Here is a 14,712-nt window from a genome sequence, read left to right on the forward strand (position 1 = left end):
GGGAGAAAATATTTGCAAACGAATCAATGGACAAAGGATTAATCTCCAAAATATATAAACAACTCATGCAGCTCAATATTAAAAAACAACCCAATCAAAAAATGGGCAGAAGACCTAAGTAGACATTTCTCCAAAGAAGACATACAGATGGCCAAGAAGCACATGAAAAGCTGCTCAACATCACTAATTATTAGAGAAATGCAAATCAAAACTACAGTGAGGTATCACCTCACACCAGTTAGAATGGACATCATCAGAAAATCTACAAACAGCAAATGCTGGAGAGAGTGTGGAGAAAAGGGAACCCTCTTGTGCTGTTGGTGGGAATGTAAATTGATACAGCCACTATGGAGAACAGTATGGAGGTTCCTTAAAAAACTAAAAATAGAATTACCATATGACCCAGCAATCCCACTCCTGGGCATATACCCAGAGAAAACCATAATTCAAAAAGACACATGCACCCCAATGTTCATTGCAGCACTATTTACAATAGCCAGGTCATGGAAGCAACCGAAATGCCCATATACAGATGAATGGATAAAGAAGTTGTGGTACATATATGCAGTGGCATATTACTCAGCCATAAAAAGGAATGAAATTGGGTCATTTGTAGAGACGTAGATGGACCTAGAGACTGTCATACAGAGTGAAGTAAGTCAGAAAGAGAAAAACAAATATGGTATATTAACGCATATATGTGGAACCTAGAAAAATGGTACAGATGAACTGGTTTGCAGGGCAGAAATTGAATCACAGATGTAGAGAACAAACGTATGGACACCAAGGGGGGAAAGTGCCGGGGCGGGGGTGGTGGTGGTGGTGTGATGAATTGGGAGATTGGGTTTGACATGTATACACTAATACATATAAAATAGATAACTAATAAGAACCTGCTATATAAAAAAATAAATTAAAAAAAATTCAAAGAAAAAAAAACGAATCTTTAACAGAAAAATCCTCAGTTACAAATAACTGTGTATTTCAGGGACACTAAATATCTTAATGTTAATTTTTTTAAAGGAAAATAGGGAAAAAGAGTTAGAAAATCAACACTCCCAAAACTGTTAAGAGGTTTATTACAGCTGTAAAAAGGATGCAACCACAGGAAAGCTCAAGTGAGTACAATGTGTAATTTTTCTGAGGCTGTGATAGACACTTCAGGGTCCCAAATATGCCCTGCAAATAAATATCAAGAAATAGCAGGGGCCCTGAAACTGTTTTAGGTCAGCTTTCCTCCCCTCTGTCTGGCAGGCCAGCGGCTCAGATTTCTGAGAGCTCACAGATTTTGGACATTTGGGGCTCATTCCCTTGTTTCCACAGTCATTGTTTTTGCCAGTTCCTTTGACTGCGGACAGTTTCACCCCGGGTTCTGAACAGCCTCTGTATGCTGCCTGGAACCCTCAGCCAACCTGTAATAAATGATCCAGACCTGGAGTCCTGGCTCCACGCTCTTGTCTTCAGAAGTCGCTGGTGAAGCTGGAGGGAATGAAGAGCCTTCTTGCTGTTTTCTGACAAGGAAGTTCTAGGTCCAGAAAAAATAAAGGGACTAAGTAGTGAGTTAGGAAAGAAGAGAGAGAGGCAAAGGAAGCAGACCACCGGTGACCGGAGAAAGTGTTTTAAAGCTAAATTCAGGTAGTTTGGATTAAGGCATCTGGCTCCCTCTGGAATAACAGTGCTCAAAAGAGAAGCCAGCAGTAGCTGCAGCTAAGACTTCCGAAGAGAGAGGTTTTTCTTCTCTAAGAATGGGAGCATTGTGCAGATTACTCTTCTGATTTTGAAAACACAGACCACACAAGAGCTGCAAGAGCTTGCCTTTGCATAGAGGGTGAATCCTTAGCCCTTATGGCCTTAAATCTTATCCTAGACCACTCACCTCTCATTCAGTGACTTTCTGTTGTAATGACACAACAGGCTCTTCCCTGCCACATGGCCTTTGCACTTGCTGTTCCGTCTTCCAGGAGTGCTGTTCTCTTGTCTCTTCCCAAGGCTGGTGCCCCTTCTAGTTTAGGGTGACATTGTTCCTTCCTCAGGCCATCCTATCCAAATAGCCCACCGTATCCCCAGACACAATTGATCCCATTATACCTGAATTGCCTCTTTTATTCATTACTGTATTCTCAGCTTCTAGAATAGTGCTTGGAATGTATTGGAGGCCCTCAATGCAAGAGAATGAATGAATAAATGGGTGAATAAATGAAAGAATGATTGAATATAATTCACATTTTTTATTCTCTGGAGCCAGCAGTTAGATGGAGTTTGGTGGAAAAGATTAATTACCTTTTCTGTTTTCCTAGGCCAATGGTTCTTAAAAGTGTGGTCCCAAAACCAGCAGCAAGAGATCAGCACCACCTGGGAACTGTTAGAAATGCAGGTTCTTGGGCCCCGCCCCAGAGCAACTGAGTCAGAACCTTGGCGGGGGGTGGGGTAGTACCCAGCGATCTGTGTTCTAGCAGATCTCCAGGTGACTGTGAACCTTGAGAACCACTGCCCCAGTTCACGGATGCTGGGCCCCGGTCTATCTGATGAACTCTGCACCCCCCAGCCCTAGAACAATGCCTGGCACAGAGCAGACAGGAAATATTTGTTGAATGAGTTAATGTCTCCTCTTTCCTCACAAGGTGCTCACCCCCTGCCGTGCGCACTGAAGGCACTGGGTATACAACTCTCAAGGAAGGGAGTGAGTGCCATTAAGAGGACCAGGGGGAGGCCTCTTGTGCTCTACACTGCAGACGTTGCCAAATTTAGAATCCCAGCTCACCCATCCCTCCTTCCTGTGGCCTCCGGAGCAAGAGGGGAGATTTCCAGCTGCTGCTAGACGCTAATTCGTTTTCATTTGACCCTGCCGTTCCTGCAAGTGAGCCCAGGGGAGAGGGTGATGAGAGGCAGGCTTGCTTCACACACAGACCCCACCGGGGAGGAGAGCAGGAGAGAAGTGGTAGAGGTGGAACCAGGCCGGCAGCGGCACCGGCGCCCAAGGCGGCTGGAAGGGGCGGGTCCTTGCTGCTCATAGACGGGCTCCTTGTTTCTATGCCAAGTATTGCTCTTGGCCCAAGAGGCTCCCAGCACAAGAGAGACTTTCTGGGGCTCTCGGCCTTGCTATTTTTACACTCCGACTTCCAGGCCCTGCTTCTGGAACAAAACTGCAGACGACAGCGTGGGCCACAGAGCCACTTAGAAAGGATATCTATAGCTTTCTGCTCTTACCACTGAACCGTGTTCCCCTTTCCCTCTTCTCCTTGAAGGCGCCTTCAGCAAGATGCAGTGATGCAGTGATGCAGTGATGACATGACAGGAGACCATAAAGCTTCTTAGCTGTGAGATCCTGTAGGGAAGGGAGGAGGGAGAAATAGGTGGGATCTCAGTCTCTGCTGTGTGCCTGGGTGTGGAATATGATCCTCGAGTTTCCAGTGGGAGAGGCTGCAGATCCATGGACCAGCTGAGGTGGCTGCCTGGGTTTGCTGGATGCAGAATTAGGGAGGGAGACACGGAAGGGAGGACCCTATGCAAAGCCTGTATTGGAAGTGTCCTTGCATGGATGTACCTAGTCTCCAGGGCACATCTTGGTGCCCTCACTCACCAACTCTGTGACCTTGGTCAGGTCAGCTGGCCGGTCTCATAGCCTCAGACTTGAAGCCATTGTGTCCTTTCTTATGTGCCCCCCCCCACCCCGGCCCCTGCCCCGTTTATACACCTTCTAAATTCCCCCAAGCTGACCACAACTGATTTTTCTCAGATCTCTGAAAAAGTAACATCCATTTCTACGTAGGGGCATAGTTTACCCCCTTGGCTTTAAACCAAACTGCTGTCCTCTCCGAGCCTTAGAAATGGGATAACCATAGTGTGTCCTTCATAGGGCAGCAGTGGACACTCCACGAGCTCCTGCAATAAAGAAACAATAAAGCAGCTGGGTATTTCAGCCCACAGCCCACATCAGCATCCCTGTTACTTTTACTGTAAATAACAGCACAGTTGTTAACGGCTCCTGAGAACCTCATGGCAGCATTAAGAGAACTTGGGTTTAAGCCTTGAAAGGCCCGCCTTCTTGTCTTGGCTGGCTATTATTCCCACTCTTACCTTCTGGTGGGATTGATGTGAGCATTCAACTAATCCCTGTTTTCAAGGAAAATCATGCATACAAGACCAATATTTAAAACAGATAAAAATGTTGCTGCAACAGTCAAAAGACTCTGGACAGGCCTGGAATTCCACCTACCTGCACCACTGTCCTTCTCCCCAATTTGATAACATTTGAAAACCACTGACCTGTTGAATAAGGTCCAGGGTACTTATTTAAATGTGTACATAGTTTTATGTAGGAAAACAAAGCATATTGGGGCTTTGAAGATTGAACAAAATGAAGTGTAATGGCACTGAGGTGCCTCAGAAGGCATATTTCTTGCTGTTCCTGTGGAACCTATCAATAAAAAAAAGAAACAAAATCTCACCTCCAGCCCAGGACTCTTTCCAGTTTATCGTATTGTATTTCTTTTTGTCCATAACAACATTCACATATGCCTTCAAGGGAAGTAGACATGCTCTTAACTAGAAGCTAGTATTCCCGAGCCTTGTGAAGTTGCTCTGTTTTATGAAATTACACAGAACTGATTTCTTCAGAATTCTTCTTTTGCTAAGCGCCAAGTTCAATTCCCATCATTCAGGACTTCATTCACTTATTTCTCCTTCCTTCTTTGTGCATTCTTCCTTCTTATCTTCCTTTCTTCTGTCTACCCATCTGTCTATCCATCCATCCACCATCTATCCTCCATTCATCCAGCTCATTGTAATTGAACACCTGCCATGCTAGGTGTTGGAAATATGATGGTGAACATGACAGAGATAATGTCTGCCTGCCCTCACGGGGCTTACATTGCTTACAACTAGGGTAGGGTGATGTGGAAGGGATTCTATAAATGATTCTGAACTGCTGATAATATTGTAGACGTGCCCACCTCACTTCCTCCATCATCATCATCTCATCATCACCAATTTTTAGCAACAGAATAACCCCCCTTGTAATTTTTATTCCAACAAAATCTCACCAGAAATTCAAAATATAAACCAAATATAAGTGAATGGGTCTGGTTGAAACAGAACAGACCACTTTCTGCCATGCAGCCCAAGGCCCCTCTCAACCACTTTGGAAAGCCACACCTGAAGACTGCTGACCTTGGTCTCTGCCCTTGGTCTGATGTGATTTCATATTCTCATAGTGGTATGTAGCTATTCTTCATGTATGCTAATGTCCCAGCTGTAGAGACAACGGGGATATACGTGTGTAAATTCAGGCCCTCAGACCTTAAAAACAACAGAAACGGTAACTAGCATCCTCTTTATGTCCTTTTAGTTTCCATCTCGAGCTCGTTGTCTGTGAGCTGCTAGAATTGGACAAGGGAACACCCTTGGTAGGGTTTTCTCCAACTTAATACCAAGACCTGTGTGTTTTACCTTTCCCATCCCAGTTGAAATATTTAAAACAAAATAACAGCAGAAACAACCGTCTCACCCCCTAAAACGGAGACAGGACACAGGAGTGTATGCACGTGTTTGTTTCGAGTTGTTTCTGAAAGATCTGGGTAACTTGAAATTATTTAATCATGCTTAATTTCCTGTAGGGGGAGGGGAAATTTCCATCATAATTTGAGACAAGTGGCAGTTTTGCCTCTGGCAGATTTAAATGAGAAAAGTGAATGCTGGGATGCTAAACAACCGCATGAATGCACATCTGTGCCCATAGCCTTAATCAACTACTTTGTTTGGTTTCTTTTTTTCTTTTCCTCAGTGACGCCAGCCCACATGATGCAGTGACATTTGCTGAGAGCAAGGCCCACGTACTTTCTCATTTAAATTGCTGTAACGGCTCCAGCCTCTTGTGAATGACCACATAGAAAAGGACCTCATCCTTAGAATGAAGTGATCCCCAGATTTAGAGCACAAGTTTATTAAGTTTTTCTACCTATGTATGTTGATAATAGCCGCCTGCGATTCCTCCATTATGCCTCCCTCTCTATGGATTTCTTACTCTGCTTCCTCATGTCTCTCCTCTGTTCTCTAGCACCTTAATCCATTTCATACTCAACTCAAAGAAGGCCAAAAATGAGATTTTTAAAAACAAATAGTTATCCAGTTAATTAATAAAATATTGATATAAGCCAGGGGTGACTGAAATTGCCCAGTAGATGTATTTTATTTCCCACACACACACACATACAGTTCTTAAAAAATTATTTTTTGAATTTAAATGCCTTTGGACTTTGCACATGCCTACCAGTTTGCCACAGTCCTCACCATTCTCTATTGTATCCCACACCTGTCCTCCTTCATGCATTTATATTACTGGCCAGTTTTTAGAGTCAGTCTGGTTCCTTTTCGAATTCCAAGGCTTTTTCAGTCTGCCCTCCTTGGGAATCTTCTGTGTGCAGTTTAGAATTCTAGAGTATTACAAAAGACATGGCTACTTTGTAGATGTTTACAATCAAATGGGAGGAGTTGTTAAAGCAAATGAAAGGTATAAATCCAGTACTCATAAATCCAGTAATGCATCCAGAAAGCAGTTAAAAAACATTAGAGTTGTACTCATTGCTGGGAATGATATATGATCCCAGACAGTAAATCTTACAAATGTACAAAGGGATACAGTAGGTTTTGTGTGTAACCTTGCAAATTTTGCTTGGGTAGTTGATTCTGACTAATGGAGCTTTAGCCTGTTCGTTCGTAGGGTCCTTGGAGCTGTAAGATGACTTGATAATGGGTCCTTTATATCCATGTTCTCAAGTGTCAACCTTCCAGTTCTTTCCATGTTTCTTTCCGTATTCCCCCTCTTTCCATACTTCGTGTCCATAGGATGGCTTTAGTTCTCATTTGGGCTATGGACACATCTGCCTGTGGAATTCTCCTGACTGTTGGTAGTAAAATTGGAAGACTGCAATTGCTTCCTCTTTTAATAAAACCCTCTCTTTTTTTCCATTTTCCAGCAGATATATGGACTGATCACTCCTTTCAGACTGATCCGGATTTGCCACCTGGTTGGAAAAGAATCAGTGACATCGCTGGGACCTATTATTGGCACATACCAACAGGGACGACTCAGTGGGAACGCCCTGTCTCCATCCCAGCAGATCTTCAGGGTTCTAGGAAAGGGTCCCTTAGTTCTGTAACGCCATCTCCCACCCCAGAGAACGAGGTAAAATGGAGTGTCTTTTTGATGGCTTAGTAGAGTGGATGTAACTTGTGATTTCTCTTTAGACTCATTGCTTCTGCCCCAACAGGTCACCAAGGTAAGCTTTTGATTTTCATGCATGTTGCATTTGAAACCGAAATGCTTCCTCTTAGTGAATAGTGTTAATACCATCTTTCAGGGATGTTTTCATTTTTTTAATGGCTTTTGGTCTCTTGAAACACCATTTCAGGTACAGAAAGTAAGAGAGGCTGATTAATGAGAAGTGGTTAAGATTCCCTGGGGCTCACTGAGGCAGTAATTTACTCTGTAGGTGCTGTTGCATGGTGCTGGTTCCATAAAATATTTACACACAGAAGAATGTCTCTTGGCCAGATGTGTTATAATTACTGCATATCTTATTAATATCCGTGGGCTCATTTGACTGCATGGAGAGAATGTCTGCAGGAATAACCCTTGAGAGCCCTTAAATGCTTAATTTCTAATAAAAAAAAAAAAAAAGAGGATCTGCTTATTTAGCAGAAGTGACATTGTTTTAGAAATAATTAGCAGTATAAATTTGTTCTGTCCCTGAGGATGAAATCTGATGTTTAAACAAAGAATTGAGGCATTAAAAAATTCCATCGTGGTATTTATTAATACAAAGATCCCTGCAGTGAACCTTTGTGAGTCCTGATAACTAAATATTGAAGAGAATTACAGTGGAAAAAGGTCAGAGTTAAGTAATGGCTTTCCTGGAGAAAAGTTTCTTTCCTAACACACGGGCACTTCTGCCTTTTTTTGATCACAGTCTTCTTCTCTTTAAACAACTCATTTTCTTCTACTTTGAGGACATGGAAGGCATTTGAACTGCATCTCTTACCCCAAAGTTTCTCTACATATTTGCCGCTGTTATCACCCTTCCCTTCCTGTCTTTAAAAGTAAACAACATCTTCCATTATTTACTTGCTCTTCTCTGGGAGGCAGGATAGACCTACATTCCAGCCACATTCCTGCCGTTACTGGGCTTCGGCATCTCACCCCACCTGGGCCTCAAATTCTCCATCTTTCAAGGGACGGGTTGAGGCGAGCTATAGGCCCGGTTGATAGACCAGGGCCTTGGTTTGTTGGTACTTGGCCCTGATGATCAGATATGTGCTTCAGTTCCACTGAATCACTTAGGATTTTGTTGCTTATCACTGGGTGATTTTGATAACTTTTTATCAGCGTAATATTCCTACTCTCAGGGCACATCCCATTCAGTCGATTTATTCGCCTTACGTGAGGTGTGCTGGGGGGTGAAGATGACCCAACACAACCTGCTGCTCGTGGAGCTCAGCGTGAAGCGGAACCCTCTTCCATTCCGGCCCCGTTACCTCTTGGCATTTCTCCCTGGACCGCAGAGTGGCCTCCCAGGGGCTGAGCGGGCCGGGACGTCCCTGGGCTCTCACTGAGGCACAGAGTTCCTCTTCCTTCTTCACCTGTACTGCTTGGCTCTTGGCATCTCTGTTAGAATCTTTCTCCATTCCAGGGCTCCATCCCCTTTATTGTAACCCTTTACCATCTTCACCCCCAGGGAGTGCCCCGTAACCAGAGAATGCCCGGTTGGGAAGGGGGCATTGGCACCAGTGTCTGTCCGTTACAGACAGGGAAACCGAGGCACAGAGAGGCCAGTGACCAGCAGCCACACTGGCTCTAGAACGCAGGGTTCCCGAATCCTCCTTGAATTCCAGGTCAGAGTTCTTCTCACTTGGCTTCCCTGGCTCCGAGATCTCAGCCTACCTGCTTTCTCTTGGTCCAGAGGTGAGGAACTCAGACTAACTTTGAGATACCATTTCTGTTCAGTGAATCTCTTCTCCTCTGTATGTGGAAGAAATGAAGTTCGTCTCGAAGCCCACCTCCTGAGGCCGAGGCATGGGTGGGGTGAAGCCCAAGGAGGGCATCCCGAGGTTTATGTGGCTCGGATTTTTACTTCTTTGATTAATATGGTAGACTTCCACTTTCATGTTTTCTGCGAAAAGTCTCAGGAAGAACGCGGCACAGGTGGGCTGCTGGCCCTGGGGATAATTACTGGGAAGCAGAGTCCTCTTCTCATCCCGGAGCCGCCTTCCGATGCCCACTGTTGCCTGCTCTGCCCCGTCCATGCCTGCTTCCACCCCCTCCCGCTCGCTGCCTAGCCCCCCTTCCCAGGCTCAGACTGTGTGTCCTATGGCCGCCTGCCTCACTTGCTCTCCTGGAGTTCAGTGTTTCCATCACATCCCCACGGGTCAGCCTCCCGGCTGCTCTTCATGACTTTTTGTGGCTTTCAGGGTATTTTCATAAACGTCACTTCACTTGGCCCCTTCAAGACTCTTCACGCGGCAGAGATGACAGCTATTAATTATGTTTCCCACTTAAGAGAAGAGGTAACCGAGGCTCCGTGAGTTGAGTAACCGGTAGGCAAGTGGCGTCAGGGTGGCAGGATGGTTCCGTTCCTCTCTTCTGTTGCCGTCGTGTTGGACAAAGCCTTATCCCTCCAAGAAACGTGTTGACAGATGTGTAGTTTTTTGAAGTTTCAGAGAGAGGCTCATTCCCAGCTCTTTATTTTTTTTTATTAATTCTATTTATTTATTTTTGGCTGCGTTGGGTCTTCATTGCTGCACGGGCTTTTCTCTAGTTGCAGCGAGCGGGGGCTACTCTTCGTGGCGTTGCCCAGGCGTCCCATTGTGGTGGCTTCTCTTGTTGAGGAACAAGGGCTCTGGGCGCACAGGCTTCAGTAGTTGTGGCACGCGGGCTTCAGTAGTTGTGACTCGCGGGCTCTTGAGCGCAGGCCCAGTAGTTGTGGCGCACAGGCTTAGTTGCTCTGTGGCATGTGGGATCTTCCCGGACCAGGGATCGAACCCGTGTCCCCTGCACTGGCAGGCGGATTCTTAACCGCTGCGCCACCAGGGAAGTCCCCCAGCACTTTAAATAGACCAATGGGATAGATGTTCTTTGGATCAACATTTCGGTTGTTTGCTTCATGTACATTTTTTCCCCTGGACATCAGGCCATCCACTAAGTCAAAGAACCAAGCAGATTTAAAAGGCAATACATTAAAATCCTAGGGGCAAAGGGATGAGCAGATAGGTAGAGAGGAGAGGAAGGGGAGAGGTGGGGGAAGACACAGACTGCTACGTTCCCAGGTCCGGCAGGTGCTGACACGGATATTAAAGTAGAAGCACTAAGGGTAATCGAGTGTTTAGGGCGCCAGCTTCATGCCTTGTCTCCTTACTCCTCATAAAACCCTATGCATCTGTACGACAGTTGTCATTACCTTTTTACATTTGACAACTCACACAGAGAGGTGAGGGAGCTTGCCCAGGATCACACACCTAATACCTAGTGGAGTCAAGCCTGAATGGAGGTCTGCTGGCCCCTGCCCCTACCCCAGGTTTCACTATGTGTGTATCGGGGCTTGGAGAGCCTTGAATGGCTTCATCTCACTCCAGGGGAGGGCGGTGACATATGCAGCACCTTCTAGAAAATGACTTCTCTTGATAACATTGTCTCAGGTGCTAATAACAGTTGAAGAGAAATGATTATATCTTTGATGCCATTTCTTTGGTCCCTAAATAGAATCTATTTTGACTAATTCGGAAACATGAGAGAAAGCAAAATGTTAAGGGCGAGAAGAAGCTTGTAATATGTCGCGTTAGAAACGCATATTTTATACAGATTTTTCCTGAGCTGGCTTAAAAAAAAAGTAAGTGCCAAATCTGTTGACTCAGCTTCACAAAAGTTTAGGACGGAAGGCTTCCTTACAGTTTGAAAATTTTACATTTCACATTCCAAAGTTCACCAGGGAAGTGTTAGGCGCAGCGCATAATGTTCCCTCTGCATACGCCAGCAGTATTTTTGAAAGTTTATAAACTGGCCGGGAAGCATTTGCTGTTGAAATTTGGCCCAAAGATGATCTCCCCCCAGCCCATCAGTTTGTTCCAAGTTACTTAGATGTTGAATTTTAGAGAGAAGAGGGAGCTACGCAAAATATTGTAATGAATAACTGTTGGCCCATAAGCAAGTCTTACTTAGAATCTTTCCAGCAGGTGTTTCCAAGTTCTTTAAGGATGAGAGTATGGAGGAGCAAGTGGGTCTGAAGCAAGGGAAGGTCGAATTGTTTCTCAGGACCGTGATCTCTTCTTGATCACAATTCACTCTGTTCTTGCTGCATTGCCTCTGGAGTCTGGGAGGGGCCTGAGCAGCTAACTCCCCAGGAGGGGCAAAACCCACGTATTGCATTAGAACCTACGGATTTTCACATACATTTTGAAATAAGACAAACAACATAAAGGGGCCAGTCTGTCATCATTTTACTGAACTTCTTGACCTGATCAAGTAATCATGACATTTTAGAGCTGGCAAGAACCTTTGAGAAGGGCCTAGTGAATGCTACGGCAGTATTTCTCAGCCTGTGAGCCAAGGACGACGGCCAGCATGTCCTCTGGGGCTTGTAGAACATGCTAAGTTTCCTTATTTTTACCCCAGGCCACTGAGCTAGACTCTCTAAGGGTAGGGCCTGAGAATCTGCCTTTATCATAAGCGTTCCAGGAAATTCTGAGTGAGTACAAGAGCTGGTCTTCTAGCGAATCTAGTCTCCCTGTTTTTACTTATATGTCACTTCCCCTTCAATTCTTTGGCTTCCCGCTAGCATCTCCTGGGAAGGATTGTTCTCACCCGTCTGCTTTGAAAGCCCTTTAACCTTTATTACATTGTGTCTCTTTGTAGTATTCTTACTTGAGGCATGTCCGCCTCCCTTTTGCGGGGTTGGGGGGGGGGTTGGGACCTGCCCCCCTCATCTTGTGTGCTCGGCACCTGGCACAGTGCCTGGTACGTGGCAATGTTCATTAAATGTTTGCTGAATGAAAAAAAAAATGTTTGCTGAATGAAGGAATAAACCGACTTTGTAGTGGAGGGAGCTCTTAGTTGACTTGCTGTAGCAGCAGAGCCAGCACTAGAGACCCAGGTCTCCTGATTCTCCTCTAGTTTCTAAATAGTGCTGCTGTTCACAGAGACTAATTTAGTTGCACAAGCATTTGTCAGTTTGTCTTCTAGTTAGATTCTTTTTTTTAACTTCTCTGGATTTTATTTGCATGATAAACCATAACTGTTCTTTTGATAGTGTTGCATCCAGCAAAACACAGAAAGCAGTTTTAAAAGGAGGAAAAAATATACACACATATATGGATTCAGTGCTCATTAACATTGACTGGCCTATTCCTTGGAATTCCAGAATTCCAGGTACTCTGCCATTTATCATCAAGGCTACACATACCAAGGCTCAAGGCTTGACGAAAGAGGATTACGAAGCGTAATTCATAACCCTTTGTAGTCCCTAGGCTCTCAAACTTTTTATTCTTACAAATGCCTTAGTAGAGATAAGGACACTGCTATTCCTGGGCACTTTCAGGCAGCCAGCCCGTGGGCTAAGGGCTCATGTTCTTGACCTCACTCTGTCCACACTCTGGTGGGAAGTCTTCTAAGATCCCAGAAGAAAAATATGGAAGAAGAAAACTCTCAGTAGTCAAGGCTATACAGTCAGATTGATTCCCTTAGTAGGTCATGAGGGTGCCATGCTGAAAGGTCATGAAGGGTCATGGCAGGTGCCGTGCTCCAGGCACTGGGTCAGTCCCCACTGTCTCTGAGGAGCTAGGGCTCCAGGGCTCTCGAGAACCTGAGTGTCATCACCGTAATCAGGATAAGGGGTGCTGCAGGCTGGCCAAGGTCAAGACAAGCACCAGGAGGGTGTGTCCCCAGCCATAACTCTGACACTACCATCTCTCAGCTGTGCAAGGCTTTAGCTGCATTGCCTGAGAGATGACCGATTGGAGGTTGTTAGCCATGGAAGATGGTCCCAGTTCTTCCTCTGCTATCCTTTACCTCTCTTTGTGTCTGTCTTCCCTGGGGCATGTTGCTCGCCTGCCTTTTCCTCTTTGATTGTCTTTCTCTTTGTCTCTTCTTTCATCTCTCACTCCCATCACCCAAACTGCAGACTTTCTGTACCACCCAAGCATCTGTGTTGGTGTCTTTTTTCTTTAAATTATTAGCTAAAATGTTGTATTCTCTCTTCTTAATTAAAAAAAAAAATAGATGAATAGAATATATCGTTCTTAACATTTAGGACAAATTGTTTTTGTCCTTCATTGCCCTTGACTTAAAAAATAAAAAGTCACTTAAATGGAGGAGAAAGTTTCTCATCTTCGATGTCAATGAAAATTTTAAACATGGGAAGGAAAAAAAGGTCTTTGGCCTGTTCATAGCATATAATGTTAGTTTCCATTTTTATTTGCTTGAGTTTTGTGCTAAAGGGTTTCTTTAGGAATACTTATGTTATTTTAAGGTTTTGCAAAATCACTGTATAGGGCCTTTGTTTATTTAAATCTGTAAAAGGTGACTGTTGGAAGTTTGCCAGCTGACTCATGTCTCCGTAGCATGAGGGCTAGATTCATGCAGTCTTAGAACTATAATCAACTTTTACTTTACAGGGACTCCTACATCCAAAGAGTAAATACATAAAAAAATTTAAACACACACGTATAGAGAAGTGTTTGATAAAATGCCAAAGCCTTTTCTGAATACTTGTTTTAAAAAATGCTCTTCTTCCACTCTTTGTAGTCCTAACACAGTGTCTTTTGGGTACAATTTCTGATATCAGATTCCCTTTGTCAGACACGCATGCCTTTTTAAAAATGTCTTCACAAGAGCACAATTATCTTGAATCTTCCTAATTCACCATCTGATTACATTTTCAAAGTTCAACCTAAATGAAAACCAAATAATGCTCACGTGTAAATGATGATGACAATTTGGGACCCAATAGGCTTGTTTTCTTTTTTAAAAAGAAATTTTAGCTTAAAATTTTATTTTGTACTTGATATTTCAAGTCCTTATCGTGAGTGTTTATTAATCCCCCTATGATGGTAACTCTAAACATTTTTCGGTCACTGGCCCTTCTGAAAACAGAAAAGTTGGGGATAAAAATGCACTTGCACAAAACCCCACATCCATTTCAGGGGGTTCATAGGTCGCCACAGCTGACAGGTTAAGATTTTCCTGTAATATTTTCTCCTCAGTAAAAACTGAACACTGCTTTTGGGGACGGAGTGAGGAAAGAGGTGAGGGGCTGGACAGCATTCCTGCTCTGTGCTCAGTAAAAGAGATTATTTTAAAAAAATAAATAAACACAGTGGTCCAAGTTCTGTTTTAGTTTGAAAAACTGCAGGTTGGGTGCCTGGTCCAGCAAAGAAAGCAACAATGACACCAACTGTGTAGAAGTGATAATGGATCCAAATTTGCAATGGCCATGCCTTCAGAGAGGCCTTCAGAGCCAAATAAATGCATTTTTCAACACCTGGGACATTTGATCTTCACTGCTTCTTGCTTCAAGTGGCTTTAAAAATTGTGTTGTGTGCAGAAGTTATGGGTCAGTACTACCGTCTCATTTTCAAAGAACTTTAGTTGTAAAGTTACTTAGTGGAAGAGTTTCTCTTATTGATTTATTATTCAAGAAAAGAGATTTTCCTGACAAGTGGAACAAG

General features: G+C 44.1%; 1 protein-coding gene across 17 annotated transcripts in view; it reads left to right on the forward strand.

Annotated features, from left to right (window-relative positions):
- APBB2 (amyloid beta precursor protein binding family B member 2) overlaps positions 1–14,712 on the forward strand; it is a 360,572-nt gene that overhangs the window by 238,341 nt on the left and 107,519 nt on the right. For 14 of the 17 annotated variants that reach the window (XM_082390548.1, XM_082390549.1, XM_082390542.1 and 11 more), the window contains one exon: positions 6,975–7,183. In XM_082390548.1, coding sequence (XP_082246674.1) covers positions 6,975–7,183 — 209 coding nt within the window. The remainder of the gene's footprint in view (positions 1–6,974; positions 7,184–14,712) is intronic. The other 3 variants (XM_082390539.1, XM_082390535.1, XM_082390538.1) reach the window with 1 other exon arrangement.

This window comes from Balaenoptera borealis (genome assembly GCF_965194805.1).
Source record: "Balaenoptera borealis genome assembly, chromosome: 4".
In the NCBI taxonomy this organism is placed as follows: Eukaryota; Metazoa; Chordata; class Mammalia; order Artiodactyla; family Balaenopteridae; genus Balaenoptera; species Balaenoptera borealis.